The sequence below is a fragment of the Bidens hawaiensis genome, unplaced genomic scaffold (genome assembly GCF_021521415.1).
Source record: "Bidens hawaiensis isolate Kalapana, Puna unplaced genomic scaffold, B.hawaiensis_p1.1 tig00001920_1, whole genome shotgun sequence".
Classification (NCBI taxonomy): Eukaryota; Viridiplantae; Streptophyta; class Magnoliopsida; order Asterales; family Asteraceae; genus Bidens; species Bidens hawaiensis.
The window spans coordinates 3,686,679-3,703,402 of record NW_027491107.1 but is presented as its reverse complement, the minus strand read 5'-3'; the positions used below and the strand labels follow the sequence as shown (position 1 = coordinate 3,703,402).

Here is a 16,724-nt window from a genome sequence, read left to right as displayed (position 1 = left end):
ATTTGGTGCAAATATGAGGTGTAAAAAGGTTGCCAAATCTATCCCTTTTGATTATTGGCATGCTTAAATAGTGCATGTCTAATGTACATTAAACATCATAGTGTCAACTTTTTTTCTAATCATAAATATTCATGAATGACATCTTTGAAAATTTTGAAACTATATTATAACCATTACCTTAGTTTTGATTATATTATGTCACATAATTTCTTTGAGATGGATGTTTAATATATAACCAGTTAAGTGAGAACCGTAAAAATCACACAAACACTTAGCATGTATAATAAAAAGGAAAAAAATGTATACTAATATTAATAGTAAGAGTAAAAGTAATATTTTGGTTTGAAACCGATCATAAACAGGTTTTGACTTTTGTTAACTAAATTAAACCGGTTTCCACCTGAACTGGTTTAGGGTTTGAAACCAGTTTGTACACATCTAGTCCGCACGGATTTCTGTCTTTCCTTAATTTTCGTGGGGCGATTTGTTCTTCAATTATTTGGTAGGTCCGGATTTGGGCCCTAACCATACCCGAATCCGAGTACTTGTCAGAAGAGAATCTACCCACATGAATAAGCATATCTGGTGACATCAAACTCTAGGGGCCCATTTCATTTACTTTATAATTATGGCTCGTGGGCTCTTTGGGCTAGCATGACCCCATTCTATTATTTTATAGATACAGATATTCTTTTCTGTTAATTTATTTAGATGTTATATTGAGTTTTAACTTTCTTTAAATACAAGTTTTTTTTTAATCGTGGGTTGGTAAGGCCGGTGGTTTTAATATGTATGAAACTAAAAGGTATATTATTGTAAAAAGAATTTCTATATAATAATACTAGCTTTTGAATGTAGGAAGTTTATTTAATGTTGTTGACATGTGTAAAATTGAGTGGAGAAGATAAACAATATATTCATTCTACTAGGAATTTATTTTGCGACTCGTAAGAATGACATTAAAGTCCCCACTTCATGTTATTATCTTATTTTTTTCCCTCAATTATTGCATCCTAGTTTTTGTCGATTTATTAAAAATTAATTTTAATCAAAGACTTTTGTATCAGTCATTTGCAGTGGAGACTCAAGTTTGATATCTACTTGTGTCACTTTAGATGAATATTGATAATGAAGGACTTGAGGTGAGCCTTGCGAGGTTGTTAGTTCGAATCCCGAGCTCACCCGGGTTTTCGTCCCACCGTGTGTTACGTTAGAGAGTTATGCTCTTGTGATGACACAATGATTGTCAAGTGGTACCCGACGGTATGGTTTCCCACATGAATGCCCAAGCCGAACTTTGAAGCCAGCGTGAGAACGACTATAAAACAAAGTATTGTTGATCAGTTCTTCATGAAAGTAAAAGAAAACACGATAAATATTAAATCTATGAACATGTTACAATAAGGAGAGTGGTAACCGCAATAGGGTATGATGTAGTCGACATATTTTTTTATCTTGATCAAGTTCCTCTTTAGGATTTATAGTTAAGGATGATGTTAGGGTTCTTGAGAGAATCACGATTTAGGAGAGATGAGGCACACAGAATTGTATGTGTGTTTTTTTTATCATGTTATGATGTTAATTTTTTTCTCTTTATATACACCAAAGGGAAACCTTTTATTAATCATTTAAGGGTAATATGACTCATCAACAATTACCAAACTAATATATGATAAGGTATAATTAATATTTTGATCTAATATTATATAAATAAATATAATGGCCACATATAAATAAATAAATATTAATATTTATTCTTACACTATTCCACTTGGCCGATAAATCATATATTATGAGTATTAGATAAGTTTGATAATGAATTAATACCCATTTTAGATTTAAACTCAAACTGGAGCAGAGAAATTCAGTCAATGAGTTAAACAGAGGAAAATTAATGATTAGTCATTCATAGTATGATAAGCAATTATACATGGTCATTAGTAATCTTGTCTTAATAATTAAGCGCTTACATAAGACTTATGGGTGATAGACTTTTATTTATCGAAACCTTAAGCATATCATGAATGTATTCGATACGAAAATTTAATTTCCTCATTTCGTTCATAAAGGAATAATTAATTTCATATCAAAATTATAATGCAGCACCTCTCAAACTGTTATTGTTTGATAAAATATTGTAGCTGACTGTATCACAATAAGTCCTCAATATATAATTTATATGAAGTTAATAAACTTATGAGTCCACAGATAAATTTTCAAGAACATTTATTGCTAATTGCGTTGTGATTAATCAACATATTATGTCATTATAACTTAGGTTGTTGTTATCAGTTCATTATAACTCCTCCATGAGATAGATTTATTGTAACAACACGAATTTTTTTAATTTATATTATATTCGTTACCCGACCCATTTCGATGTTCGGGAAGTTTTACCGCATTTATAGAGAGATTTAACTATTATTATATTATTATTTAATTAATTATATACTATATACTTATAACTTTCTTACTTTGGCAAAAATTACCCAAAACATAAACTTTTAATTAATTGTTATTATAATATTATTTAATTATTTATATATTATAAATGTATAACTTTCACATTATGACATTTTTCTCCCAAACTTAAACTTTAACTCTTATTGATTCCATCCTCAAACCTTGGGGTCTAAAGTAAAAATATGTTATAACCCATTTACCATCTAGTTCAACAAAGATCCAACCCCAAATCCAAACCTTAATCCCTAACCCGATTTCTATTGAGATTTCTTGTACCTTAATTCTCATAGTGTTTATATAAATTGAATCAAATCTCGTATTACACTTACCTATTGCGGCCTAATCAAAGATTTAATTTGGTATCTTGATCATGTGTGATTCGTTTTTCTTATTACGTTTAGCCGACACTAAATTGATCTTATACACATATATTACGACCATAATAATCCAATTAAATTGACCTGGACAATCCGAAAATCCCCATCTCGCCTTCAACAATAATTCTAAGTCTCATTTGAGTTTAACACTTTGCAAATACTCTATTTGTCTTTGTCATCGCCGGCTGATGGTCGGGTATAAATCTTGTATAATAGTTCTTTAATTTTGTAGTTTTTAATTAGTTTTTCATTAGAACAATGGTACTTCAAGTATGCTTTTGATTTATAGGTTTGTGAGAGTTAAAGATACTATTTGGAGACATTTACGAGAATGATTTGAATTCTCGGGAAGATCGGAGCCACTACACAAGTGTTGGAAATGTAAGGCCCCGTCACCGGTGCCTCACTTTGGACGTTGGATTTACTCATAAATATAGTTCTTACAAATCAGAGTTAATTAAAACAATCGCGGGAAATGAACCTTTCATTAAATATTACATATTACTTCATGAACATGTCTTAACAACATTCTTATCTTTCAAAATAAACCGCTAATAACATTAAAACATCTTGAGTCTTCGGATGTCAGTCTCTTTGCTGCCTCATTCTACTCACCTGCGTGCATACAAAAAGTCAGGTACGCTGAGTGAGTTCTAGTTAATCAGATGACATACAATACATACACATATCATACATACATACATATCCGAAGATACATATCCATACTTAACCAGTTACCTTTCTATCATACGTACGTACATACATACATACATACATACATACATACATACATACATACATACATACATACATACATACACCGAGATTAAGTTCATAGTCCACTGTCTATACCTATACTCAAGGTTGTGAACACGAAAAAGGTCCGCAGTCCTTACCTATGTTCACCATTCATGGCACGTACAAGGTCCATAGTCCTTCCCTATACCATCCTACATTCACAACACGTACAGGGTTCGCAGTCCTTCCCTATGTTGCAACCTAGTTCATAGCACGTACGAGGTCCGCAGTCCTCCCCTATGCTACCACAATACAATTACAGCACGTATAAGGTTTGCAGTCCTTTTATATGTTGGCTCCTATCCAAAGTATGTATAAGGCCCGCAGTCCTTAACTACGTTCTCATTTATCTTCTATAACTCGTATAAGGCCCGCAGTCCTTAACTATGCCATCACATGACAAGTCTATGTCCAACGGAAGTTAGAGGGATTTGCCATCCTAACTTACTACGTCAAACGTATGCTCCCCTACTTTCCTTGTCCACCTTTAATGAAGAATTATCATTAAAGGGTGGAGGAACAACCTTATACTTGTCTTCTTCTTTAATTTTCTTCAATTTTCTTTAGATGTTACTAGTTGACACAAGATTTTCAGAAACTCAACTTCAACTTGAAGTTGAGTGTTCTTCAGTTTCTCTCAAGGTACATCTTCTTTAAACCCTCTGTCTCTGTGGTGTATCTAGATTGAGTTTCATAACTGTCCATACAATCTTATTTTAAACCTTTGTCTCATACACATTAACTATGCTATGTTTCTTGAAGCATTCAGTTTTCAACTGACAAACCTCCTTTCTTAATATATCATTCATTTCAAGTAATTCAAAAGTTGCGAGAATTGAATGTACCTGTGATGTTGAGGATTCAGCTTGATCACTAATATTTGCCATGAAAGCAACATTTGTCTTCTCAATATCTTCAGCATGATTCCTCCAATCAAACAAACCATATTGTGGTTGTTAAGCTACATCAACATTTCCTTGGTTTCTAGGCTGATTGACATTGTTTCTGTTTTTATTGGTAGGAGCTTGAGGAGGGATTTGTTGATTTCTCTGAAAAGGTTGTTGTTGAGGGACAATTTGGTGTTGGTTTTGTTGTTGGAAGTTGTTATTATAGTATTATCTCTGTTGTTGACCTTGAGCTTGGTTCTGCGATTGAAATTGATTTCTTTGAATGTTGTTGTTGTTTTAAAACTGTCTTGGTTGGTTTCACTCTCTAGCAAAATGATCAGGTTGTTGACAATTGTAGCAGATTGCTTAGGATTTATCAAATCCAATCCTGTCACTTGGTCCAGAAAATGTTGACCTTCCTGTTTTGTTGTATAATATCTTGCTTATCACAGCCAACATGGCAGCTTGCCATTTAAGATCCATGTCTTCCAAATCATCAGCAACAATTTACTCCAAATCCTCTTGCACCACACTTGTGTGAATCAAATTTTTAGCCACAAAGGCATTGTATAATTCAATGAAAATTGAAAGCAGTGCTTGATATTCATTTCCTTGGTTTGTGTTTCCTAGATTATAGGGAGCATGTCCACTTTCTATTGAAGAGGTATCACCATCATCCAACATCTGGACATTAAATCTTTGTTGTCCACTTTGGCTTCCAGATTGGCTTGCCACAAACACTCTTGGAGTCTCATAATTGAATTCACTTGGTTTTTCAATGATGGGAACTTCTTGTTGATTCTTTGTTGACAAGTTTTCCATTGATGCAATTAGAGAATTAGCAACTTGAAAGCTTGGTTTTTCTTCCTTTTTCATGTGATTTTTAATCATCTCATGCTCAGCTGCTTGAAAAAAACAGTTGACATCAGCTAGTTGTGTACCATTCACCATATATAGAGAAGAGAACAACTTCTTGTTTTGGTCAAAATCAGTGATATCAAGGTTAGTGGTTCTGATTTCATTTACTATTGCAACAAACCTTTGCAACACATATTTTAACCTTTCTCCTTCTTTAAACTTGAACATGTCAAGTTATTGCTTCAGTCTATCTTTCTTGATATTCTTCAACTCAGTGTTTCCTTCAAACATCTCAACCACAACATCAAACATGGCCTTAGTAGTTGTGTGATGATTCACACTTGTTAATATTTCCCATGACAAACCTAGATTCAACATGGAGAGTGCCTTTTCATCCTTTTTCCTCATTTGTCTCTCAATGGCTTGATTGTTGTTTGCACCATCAGTTGGAACATAAGGACCATTCTTAATGGAGTTCCACATTTCAGTGTCATTATAGCAAACAACAGCCTCAAAAAGGACTTTCCACTTGATGTAGTTCTCCTGACCAAACAATCTTGGAATCTTGTTAGTAGACATCTCTTGGTCATCAATTTGTTCATGAGTGTTTTTGGTATTTTTGAATATTTTTAGAAATAAAAATTACTTAAAAACTTCCAACAAAAATTTGAAAAATATCAGATCTGAGGATAAAATCCTTGAATCTGATGAAAACAGATGGATAAAACCAAGATCTAGACTAAAAAAAACAATAAACAAGTAGATATGAGATTAGAATACCTTTAAACCTTAGATGATTGTAACTCTTGAAAAATGAAGAACAGAGCTGCTGACGTCACTGCTCAATGAAACAATGCTCAGCTGACGTCATCATCTTCTTTTTCAAAATCAGGTAATAATTAGTAAAATTTTCACAATCAGCAACAAATAGGTCTTCACAAGAGCAAAACAAAGCTCTGATATCACTTGTCAGGATCGATTATTCACTATCAACCTTGTAACCAACAACTGAATGTTGAAAAGACGGTTAACAAAATACTTATGTGAAAACCCAATGAACATCGAAGGCGGAATCATTGATATTCAAAGTGTTGCTCAAATAACACAAAGATGACAAAACACACAAGTCACTCAAAAGATTTCCATTGATATTAACTAAAAATACAAAGAAAATTTCTAGGGTTTCTAGGTGGAATGTCAAGTGGAGGCTACTTTTCGTACGAAATATTCTGTTTGCTAAGAAACTTTTGTCAGCCGTCAAATCACCTATTCTCTGTGCCTTCCATAAATGTGACCTAAACTTTTCTTAAATATGCACACATGACACCTTCTATAAACCCTAATGATTGTTACATAACATATTCAAAACGTATTCAAAATATTACAAGTGTAAACATGTCTTCGAGTAAGCTTTGTCTTTGTCGAGTAGACCTTGTAAACCATAAGTGTGCTGGAACATGTCTCCGAGCAAGCTTTACTTAGAATATTTTCCTAAGAAAATATTCTTCAAGCAGACTTCAATCTTCATGATAATATCAAACTTTGCTCGCTAATATCCTACGACCAAACCTATTCTTCTTGATATCTTAAACCTTTTGTCTTATACTTATTCAAGCAAACTAAGTGTGCTGGTGACACGGTAGCTTGCTCGAGGTTGAAACTTGCTCGCAGAATTCCTTAGCATAAATCCATCAACTTCCTACAAGTGTGCTTGAGATCACTGTTTATTTAAACCTTGCTCGACCACCAAATTACTTGGTTTAAGCTTGGTTAAGTCAAGGGTTTGCTCTGAAACAAAACTTGCTCGACTAAAGAACAACCTTGCTTGATGAAGTGTAGTTTGCTCGAAGCAACACTTAGAAGAATTCCAGAAGATAACCTTGTTCGTAAGTAAGATACATTGCTTGAATAAGTTCTAGGCTTGCCCAAAGCGCCAAGTTTGCTCAAATTCCATACTTAGCCATTTCTTGAGAAAGTTGAGAATATTTCAATCCTCCTTGATCAATCCTTGATCCTAACAATTTGGAAAACATTTTTACACTGAATTCTTGAGTTTGTTATTTAAATGTTTGGAAAAAAAGATAGAAAGTTTTTTTCTTTTTTCATTCTTGAGTTTTTTTAAAGAAAATGAAAAGAATGGAAAGAAAAGTTAGAATTTTTTTCAGCCTAAACTTCCCAGTCCAATATGACCTAATTATGAAGGAAAAGTTTATAGTCCATTACAATGTTACTAATTTACCCTATCTTAATTTTCTTTTCCATGTTGCTATGAAGACATAATCCTAAAGTTACAATTTCTTTTCCTGTCTTTTCTTTCCGATCTAACTCTAGAATGTAATTAATATTTTTTTCTTTTCTTTTAACTCGAGAATGAATTTTAAGTATATAATTTCTTTTTCCTTTCTTTCCTTATCCAATCTTATCATTTCTTTTCCTTGTATTTTAAACCCGAGAATGCAATGCTAGTTTCAAACTTGTGGTATTGGATTCAAGACTTATATCGTAAAATAATTTATTTTTCAAAACAAGTCTCGAATCACACAATAATTTATTTTTCAATAATTTATCAAGAGACTGTTAATTAATTAGTTTGGTTATTTGAAACGGGTCATAGATTATAACATTAGAAACCGGGTCCATGTAATGCAATAAATTATTTTCTCTTTTTCTTCTTTTTCTTTTTCGATTTTTTAAACTTTAATAATTATCTGTCACAAAATATTATTATAAAGTAATATATAAGACTAGAAAACACATATACATATGCTTAAGTTGAGATTGTTATAGGTGTCTCACTAGTTTTGATTGTTATGAATTTGAGTGTAAATGTGTGATAGCTTGTAATTTTTATGACTTACGAAATCTTAAATTTATAAAAATGCATTTTTTTTTCAAAATGTTAAGTTTCCTTAAATAATTTAATATGTATTCTAATATTTTGCAAGATCCATGCTTATTGTTTAAAGGTTTTATTGGTTGTGTGTTGTGGAATAACTAGCTTTTGTTAGTTATCGTGTCACGTTACTATCACATGAGTAACTAGTCATCTCGTTAATTTAAAGTTGTGGGTTAACTAATCACTACCCTATTAGAATAGTAATTAAACTATTTAAATGATAATCAGTAGCAACATCAACAACAATAGCAACAACATCAACAACGACAATAACAATTTGTGATTGATTGTGTGTGCGATTTTCAAAAAACAAATTAAAGGGATAACAACGTCGTTACGGGGGTGGCGTTGACCAATACTTGGATGGTGTGGAGGGCATCATCATCATGCCTACATGTAGAGGTGTTCAAAAAAACCGGTCCCCGAACCGGTTTGCCGGTTTAAACCGGAAACCGGTTATTTAAAAAACCGGTTTTTTTAAAACCGGTTTGACCGGTTTACAAACCGCCGGTTTGTATATCGGTTATACTTTTTAGAGCCCAAACCGGTTTTCAAACCGGTTATAAAAAAAACCGGTTTTTTTAATTAACCGGTTACTAAAAAACCGGTTAACCGGTTTTTTTAAAAAACCGGTTTTTGACCGTTTTAGAAAAACCGGTTAACCGGTTTTTTAGTAACCGGTTAAACCGGTTTAATGCCGTTGAGAAACGGCTATATAGCCGTTTTTTTCATTTTTTGACCGTTTTTTTTTTATTTACCATTCTACCCCCACAAACATCTATATATAGTTTAGGTTGGGTATTGGTTAGAACACACTCGATTATACAACTCCAAACGCTCCAAACGCTCTAAACGTTTATTTCATACGCGATTATTTTGTTATCTCACGCTCTATTATACCACATTACCACTCCATATGCTCTTATTTCGTAGTCGATTATCATGGCCTCCCAAAGTGCTGCTTCATCCGTCAACATTGGTGCCTCGAACACGGGAGAAACGGTCGTTCGGGTCATCCCCACGAAACGAAACCAAGATGTTTGACAACATTTCGACCTATGCGAAATGTCTAACGGTAGCCAAAAAGCTCGATGCAAACATTGTTTGAAGTTTTATGGCAAAGATGCAAACTCCACTTTAAAAGCGCATGTACAAAGGCCCTTTTGCAAGGCCTTGAAGGACGAATCGGGAAGTAGTTCGCAGCCGGAGATGACGAATCAAGGAACGGTGTTTACGTACGACCTTGAAGCGGTACGTCAACAGTTTTCAAACTTTGTGATTCAAAATACACTTCCTTTCAACCACTTCGACAACCCTCAATTCACGGAGATGATGCAAAAGTATGTTCAACCACGCTACCAACACGTAAGTCGTTCGACCCTTAGAAGAGATTGTCTTAAAGCTTGGAAAAACGCTAAATCCGAACTAATTTCATACTTTTCAAACTTACAAACTGGTGTAAACTTAACAACGGATGTGTGGTCGGTACCTAATGGTTCGCCCGACTCATACATTTGTGTGACGGCTCATTGGGTTGACCCCGAGTCGTGGCAAATGATGAAACGAACCGTTGCGTTTCAATTGTTTGATTACCCGCACACGGGTAGAAATATTTTTAAACTCTTGGATAAAGTCATTCAACAATACAAGATTGAACATAAAATCTTTTCAATTTCGTTTGATAACGCGTCCAACAATACGGCCGCGGTTGGCCATTTAAAATTAAAGTATAAACCTATTTGTGATGGAGCGTTTTTTCATAGCCGATGCATTGCACATATTATCAACTTGGCCGTGCAAGATGGGTTAAACGTGATCGAAACGCAAAGAAACAATTTTAAAAGAATGTTACGAGATATTTTTAGCAACAATAAAACATTTTCAAGATACAAAAAATTTTGTGATGAAGCTAATTGTCAATGGTTGGGGCCCAATTGGGATTGTCCAACAAGATGGAACTCGACTTGTGATATGTTTGAGAAAGCCATCCAACAAAAAGAATCACTAATTGCGTTTCATCAAATAATGTCAAGTAGGGGTAAATGTGCACCGTACGATCCTAGAAACTGGTTATTGATTGAGATCGTTACGGAGGTCCTTCAAATTTTTAAATCTTGCACAACTAGTTTATCCGGGGTTTACTATCCAACAAGCCCCATTGCTTTACCAAAAATTGCTGTCATGTGCACAAAGTTGAGTGAACTTCATTGTAGGGGTGCACCTTATTTTGATATGGGTGTAAAAATGAAAGAAAAATTTAGAAAATATTTTCAACAACTACCCGCTGTTTTGACATGTGCTGCTGCGTTAAACCCTTGCATAAATGTTGGTGGTGTTGAAGCTTTAATAGAAAAAATTTGTGATGAGCTAGAGTTAAACGACGATCAAAACCCCTATTATAACCAAACTTTAAAGAATGCTTTCAACACCACCTTGTCTAACATGTATGATGTTTACCTTACAAAATACGGGTCGTCTTCCCAAATTCATGACTCGTTAAGAACTGTTGCCCAATCCCAATCCCAAACCGACCTTGAAATGGGGATGTACTACATGATTTGGGAAGACGCCGGTAAACGTCAAAAGGTAAACACCCCAAGCAGTGAACTTGGAAGGTATGGTGGTACCAACTTTGTGAAACACATGACTCCAGATGAATTTAGAAGTCTTGATTTGCTGGCTTGGTGGAGAGGTAAGGAGGATGAGTTTCCGATCCTCGCCGCCATGGCCAAAGATTTACTAACGGTCCAAGCTTCCACGGTAGCTTCGGAGTCTGCTTTTTCTGTTTCTGGCAGGGTTATATCGATTAGGAGGACTCGACTCACTCCACCAGCTGTAGAGATGTCTATTTGCTACAAGGATTACTTGGACTCTTTAGATAGGGCACAACATCAACGCTCACTCGAGGGGGAAATGGACTATGAGGCGGGCTTGTATGAAGACGAGGTCAATCAAGGACACACTCAACCAATGACCGATGAAGAAGCCGCGTACGACGATTACCTAAGGAATAGCTCGGGATCGGGTAGCGAGGAAAACAATGAGTAAGAAACAGCAAGTTGTTAATGTAATCGTGTCTAAGCATTCTTTAATGTTTGTATTTTTGAGTTACGAATATGCGATAACGATTTAATGTTTGTATTTTTAATGTAAAAGCTATAAATGAAAGTTATGTGTTTTTAATCTTCCAAGCAAAGAACCCTAACAACGAAAGCAAAGAATGGAGTCAGTCCGTTTTGCCTTGTAGTTACCGGTTTGCCTTGTAGTTACCGGTTTGTTTATACTGTGAAAAAATAATAGTTATTTAAAAAAAAAAAAAAAAAAAAACCGGTTAACCGGTTAGACCGGTTATTAAAAAACCGGTTAATAAAAAAACCGGTTTATTAACCAGTTCTAACCGGTTCCTAAACCGGTCCTAACCGGTTTGACTGGTTATGGTTTTCATACACAAAAACCGGTTATTAACCGGTCCGGTTATTAACCGAACCGGTTTTTTTCCTGGACGAAAAAAACCGGTCCGGTTAATAACCGAACCGGTTTTTTTAAAAAAACCGATTTGTGCACCTCTACTTACATGGCATGAATAACTCCTCCACAACAACTCCCAATATTACAGTTAACCATTTTACATGTACATTATCTTAGGAAATTAGTGGAAATTACACACATAAATGTTATGTTGTAATCTTGTATTCCAAACTTTAGAAAATCATCAAATTACCATCGGTAATAGCCTTATGTTTTAAAGCAAAACATATACAAAGAAAACCAATATTAAACAAAAGGAGAAGTCACGTTTTTTTTATTCAACAAAGAAAATATTTTAGCCCATAAAATTTATACAAGACCAAGAGCATCACTTGTCCCGACTCTATTAACAAACAAATGTAGTGTTGTAAACTATGAAGCACATGATTAAAATATCACAACAAGCAGAAAATTTTTCATGCATTTCACAAAACATAAAAAAAAACAAAATATAAACTGACAACAAAAACGAACTGTAAAGAATGCACCCCCAAAGGTTATAGCCATACCAAAAGAAACTAAACCATGGATCGATCCGTGTAACCCGAGTTGTTTTCCCGACTCAATGGACTCCAGTCGGTCTCGTATTGACTAATCGAAAGTGGAGTCGTGTCAATTGAGATAGCTTCGGAAAGATCATCAATCGGCATCATCGCGGGCCACACAAAAGCCGGCTTGAAAGGCGGGACCGGTGGGACCGCCACGGACCCCGCTAGCATTTGCACAATGACATGTGTTTTCGGCCTCTCGTTAGCTATCGGGTGCGAGCAAGCTAACCCCAACATCAAGAACCGTTGGGCTTCCTCCTTGTCAAAATCATCTACAAGGCGTTTATCGACGGCATCCAATATACGACCTTCACGGTACAACGACCATACATAGTCAACCATGAACTGGAACCCGTTGACTTTTGTCCCGGGGCGTTGACCGGAGACGACCTCGATTAATAACGCACCAAACGCGTAAATATCGGAATGTTGAGTGGCTTTTCCGGTGTGGAAGCATTCGGGGGCTATGTAACCGACGGTTCCAAGCACGCCTTCGGCCTCAGCGTAACTTGTTTTTTCGTTATCGAGGGCTCGGGCCAGACCGAAGTCACCGAGGCGGGCGTTGAAATTGGAGTCTAGCATAATGTTGCTAGCCTTGATGTCACGGTGGACCACTTTTTGGTCGTATTCATAATGGAGGTAGTGTAGGGCCGAGCCCACACCGGCTAGAATCTTGGTTCGAAGGGTCCAGCTCAGTGGTTCACCTGACCCGGTGAATAGGTGCATGTCGAGACTACCTTTTCGCATATACTCGTACACCAATAGGAGCTTTCCGTTCTTGTGACACCATCCTGCATCGTTTCAATAATATTAATTTTAAAATAATATAAAAGCCACAACATTTGAATAAAGCAATTTTTAATAGGTATTGTCGTTATATCATTTTAAAAGCGTTTGGAACTCTCCAGAATTCTCGGGTGAACCTTTTTTAGACATGATGTCGATCGTCATACTGATATTGTCAGTTTCACTCAAAAACGTCATCAAGAAGAAAACCCACAATTATAGGGAAACCTATTGAGTCAATTAGGATCATAAGTTTTGAACATCGCCTCTATACAAGTGACCAGAACGTCTACTGTGGTATTGTTTTTATATAATAAATATGAATCATAAGTTACACGTTACATTTAAAGTGTTACGAGGAAAATACAAAGAAGGTGCGAGTGGTACTTAATAATATTAATGTCAGAGCATCCATGCATGAAAATGAAATTATATATCCTATCCCATTTTGTAAATCATAATTAAAAGTCAAATATAATGAAACTTGAAAGCGACGTATGTTTGACATCTCTAGGTCAAACTCAGGCTGTAGAATTTATTCACTTAATGAGATAATATTAAAATTTTTGCATACGACTTTTCTTTCTTTCTTAAAAATGTAATAAAAAAATTAATTTATACATTAAATGAAGTATATCAAATATATAAAATAATTGTTTGATTACACCGGTATAAAAAACATATGAACATCAATAAACGTCATCATTATAGTGACAACATTACTTAATTAAATTATCAAACTCCTAAACTAAAGCAAGTCGGCTATTGACGGAATTAAAATTTATGTGGTTTGGTTATTAGGATTCACAGTTAAAGCGCAAGTCAATATCGAACCCTAAAAACGAGACTATCCAGCAGATCCACCAATTGGTTTTAATTTTTGTATCCGAAATGGTTGCTAGCTAGCAATTTGATCCAAAGTCAAAACCGACCAAACTTAATCACCCATAATAGAACGAGAAGTTATTTATTTAGAAAACTAAAGCATAAATAAACACTAAAAACTAAAAATTAGAAAACAAACAAAAACAGGCAGGTTAATATGTCCAAGAAAAAACATGTACATGAATCATCATCCACAGCCTGCAAATTTGAACACAAGTGGCCCTACTTTTAACTTTATCTACACCAGAACCATAATCAACAAGTTCATATCATATCATGTTACAACCTTTTGTTTTGTGAAAAGAATCTACAAAATGGTTTTCTACAATTACCCCACCACTTATTTCCCTTTTCATAAAGTGTTCTCTTTATTATCAACATAAATAGATTTAATCACTAGATCCACGTTCTTACCATCAATTTATATAATTTAGAAAACGTTCTAATTGAAAATAACAAATTGAATCATGGTAGTAAAAATTGCTCTAGACGCTGACCACTAACTGTCGTCGATTAATGTTATTTGGTAAAAATTAGATATAATTTCTAATTCCATTAATCGCTACTCCCCACTCAGTGTCCGACTAGCGGCTAACGAGTTTTACAACACTGATTATTATAATATTATGAACAAATTGAAAGAAGGAAATAGTTACCGAGCAATCGAACAAGATGCTTATGCCTTAGGCGATTAATAATCGTAAGTTCAGCCAAGAAATCGTCTTCACCCTTCAAACTCTCCCTTGAAAACCATTTGACGGCCACCTCGACGTTATCCTCCGGCAAGACTCCCCGGTAAACGACGCCGTAGCCACCTTGGCCGAGCTTCCGCTTCTCGTCAAAGTTATTCGTGGCTTTCTTGAGCTCCTGGAACCGGAACTCCTTAGGCATCCCCGGGAGCGTCCTTAACCTACTCAAAATGTTTGACTGTGACCGGTCAACCATCCTCTTCTTATACAACCGGTACCCGAAATACGCCGCCAGCGCCACCACCGCCAGCACCACCGGAATCCCAACAGCCAGCGCGATCGTCATCGCCGGGCTTTTGGGCCCTGAGATATATTCTACAGTTATGTTCCACTGTAGCACGCAGTTTAACTCGTAAAAGTCTCCAGTGGAGGCGGCGAATCCAAAGAAAGACTCCTGGCTGACTGTTTTCCTGAGATCTAACTCGTGTTCGATTATGGGAGTTTCGGGTAAAGGCGGAGTCGGTGAGGGTGGTTGAGCTTGGTCCGCTATATACACGCGGATCATCTTCTGAACTCCATCGTAGCGAATCCAGACGTGGTGGAACACTGGCGTTGACGGAGCCAGTGTGATATTTAACGGAGTTAATGATTTGGACGCAACGGATCTAACCGAGTGGATGTTAAGACCGATGTGGTTATCGTCTATGTCATAGTCTTGCTTTACGGTATCAAGTTCAACGGCAACGACGCCGTTTGTTGGCTGGTTGTCCAAGGTTTGGTTGGTGAGGCCAAGGTAACGGCCATAACTGTTTTTGGGGGCGTTGAGTGATGGTGCGATGAGGAAAGCCAGGCCGTCACCGGGTGCGGGAGTGCCTTTGACGGGGAACATGTTAATGAGAAAGGAGGTGTTGAAGGAGGCTACGGCGGAGTTGCTGTCGGTGTCGCCGTCCCATAGTTTGAATGGTCGGAGGAACATGACACGAGCGGACTGGTTTCGAAGGTCGTAAATGAGATTGTTGCTGGCGGAGTCAGGTGTGACCTGGATGGCGTTTTTGGAGACGGTTGCATTGTCTCCGAAGTGTAACTCGTGCTTTCTGTTATCTTCGAAGGATTTGTCGAAGGTGGGGTATGTTCGGGTGAATGGTTTGAATTTAGCGGTGGCAGCGGAGGAGAATAATAATAATAAGAGGAAGATGACAGTGGCGGCTGCTACATCCATGAATATTGAAGAAGATTGGAAGGGAAAGACAGAAGTGAGAATGAATGGTGGGTGGGTTTAAGATTTAAAGGATTATTAATTAAGATCTTAAGAATGACTTTTGAGGGATGAGGATGATGGTTTGGTGGCTGCTCGGAAGCAACCCCCAATCGCGATTTATATAATATTACAAGAGGCGTCTCATTTATTTGTAAAAGTTTTTATGTATAATAATAATAATAAACGTTACTTCCCTCTCTCTCTCTCCAACAAAATATTGGTACATGGGGTTTAAATTGTTCTACAGTACTAAAATACTACTTGATTTACGAGTCCCCAAGCCAATGTTCTATGGGCTTTAACGTGGTGTATATGACACATTTATTTGATCTCTAATAGATGAACGGTTTCCTCTTTAAGATTCTTTCTGATTTATTAGACGTTATCGCGACGATTTGATCTCTACATGGAACCATCCATGCCTATACATGAATCCGGTTAATATCAAACAATCTCTTGTTTATTTGACGTTAATAGCACGAGGGTGGTTGTTGTTGTTCCTCAATCGAGGGAGATCACACACCGTTCCAAAACCATCCCTCATTTTTATCGTCAATAGTGGTACACATCTCAGACGACGGTTGTCACGAACGGAAAAACCGCGGCGGTTAACATGAGACCAGAAATTAGTAAACTTGCCTGAAACTATAAAATGCCTTTACATAGTTACAAATTTAAATAAGATTTGATTAGTTATTAAACAAATGGCACACCAGAATAAATATTTAATAGTTACTGTCATTATTAATAC

The 16,724-nt window shown here is 36.0% G+C and overlaps 1 protein-coding gene across 1 annotated transcript; it reads right to left on the bottom strand.

Annotated features, from left to right (window-relative positions):
* Positions 1-12,124: 12,124 nt before the first annotated feature.
* Positions 12,125-16,040, bottom strand: LOC143599870 (putative L-type lectin-domain containing receptor kinase S.5). Its single transcript, XM_077077723.1, has 2 exons — positions 14,683-16,040; positions 12,125-13,146 (listed from the first exon to the last, which is right to left on the bottom strand). Exons 1-2 carry the CDS (start codon positions 15,932-15,934, stop codon positions 12,326-12,328), a joined length of 2,073 nt encoding a protein of 690 aa, XP_076933838.1. The 5' UTR covers positions 15,935-16,040; the 3' UTR covers positions 12,125-12,325.
* Positions 16,041-16,724: the final 684 nt, after the last annotated feature.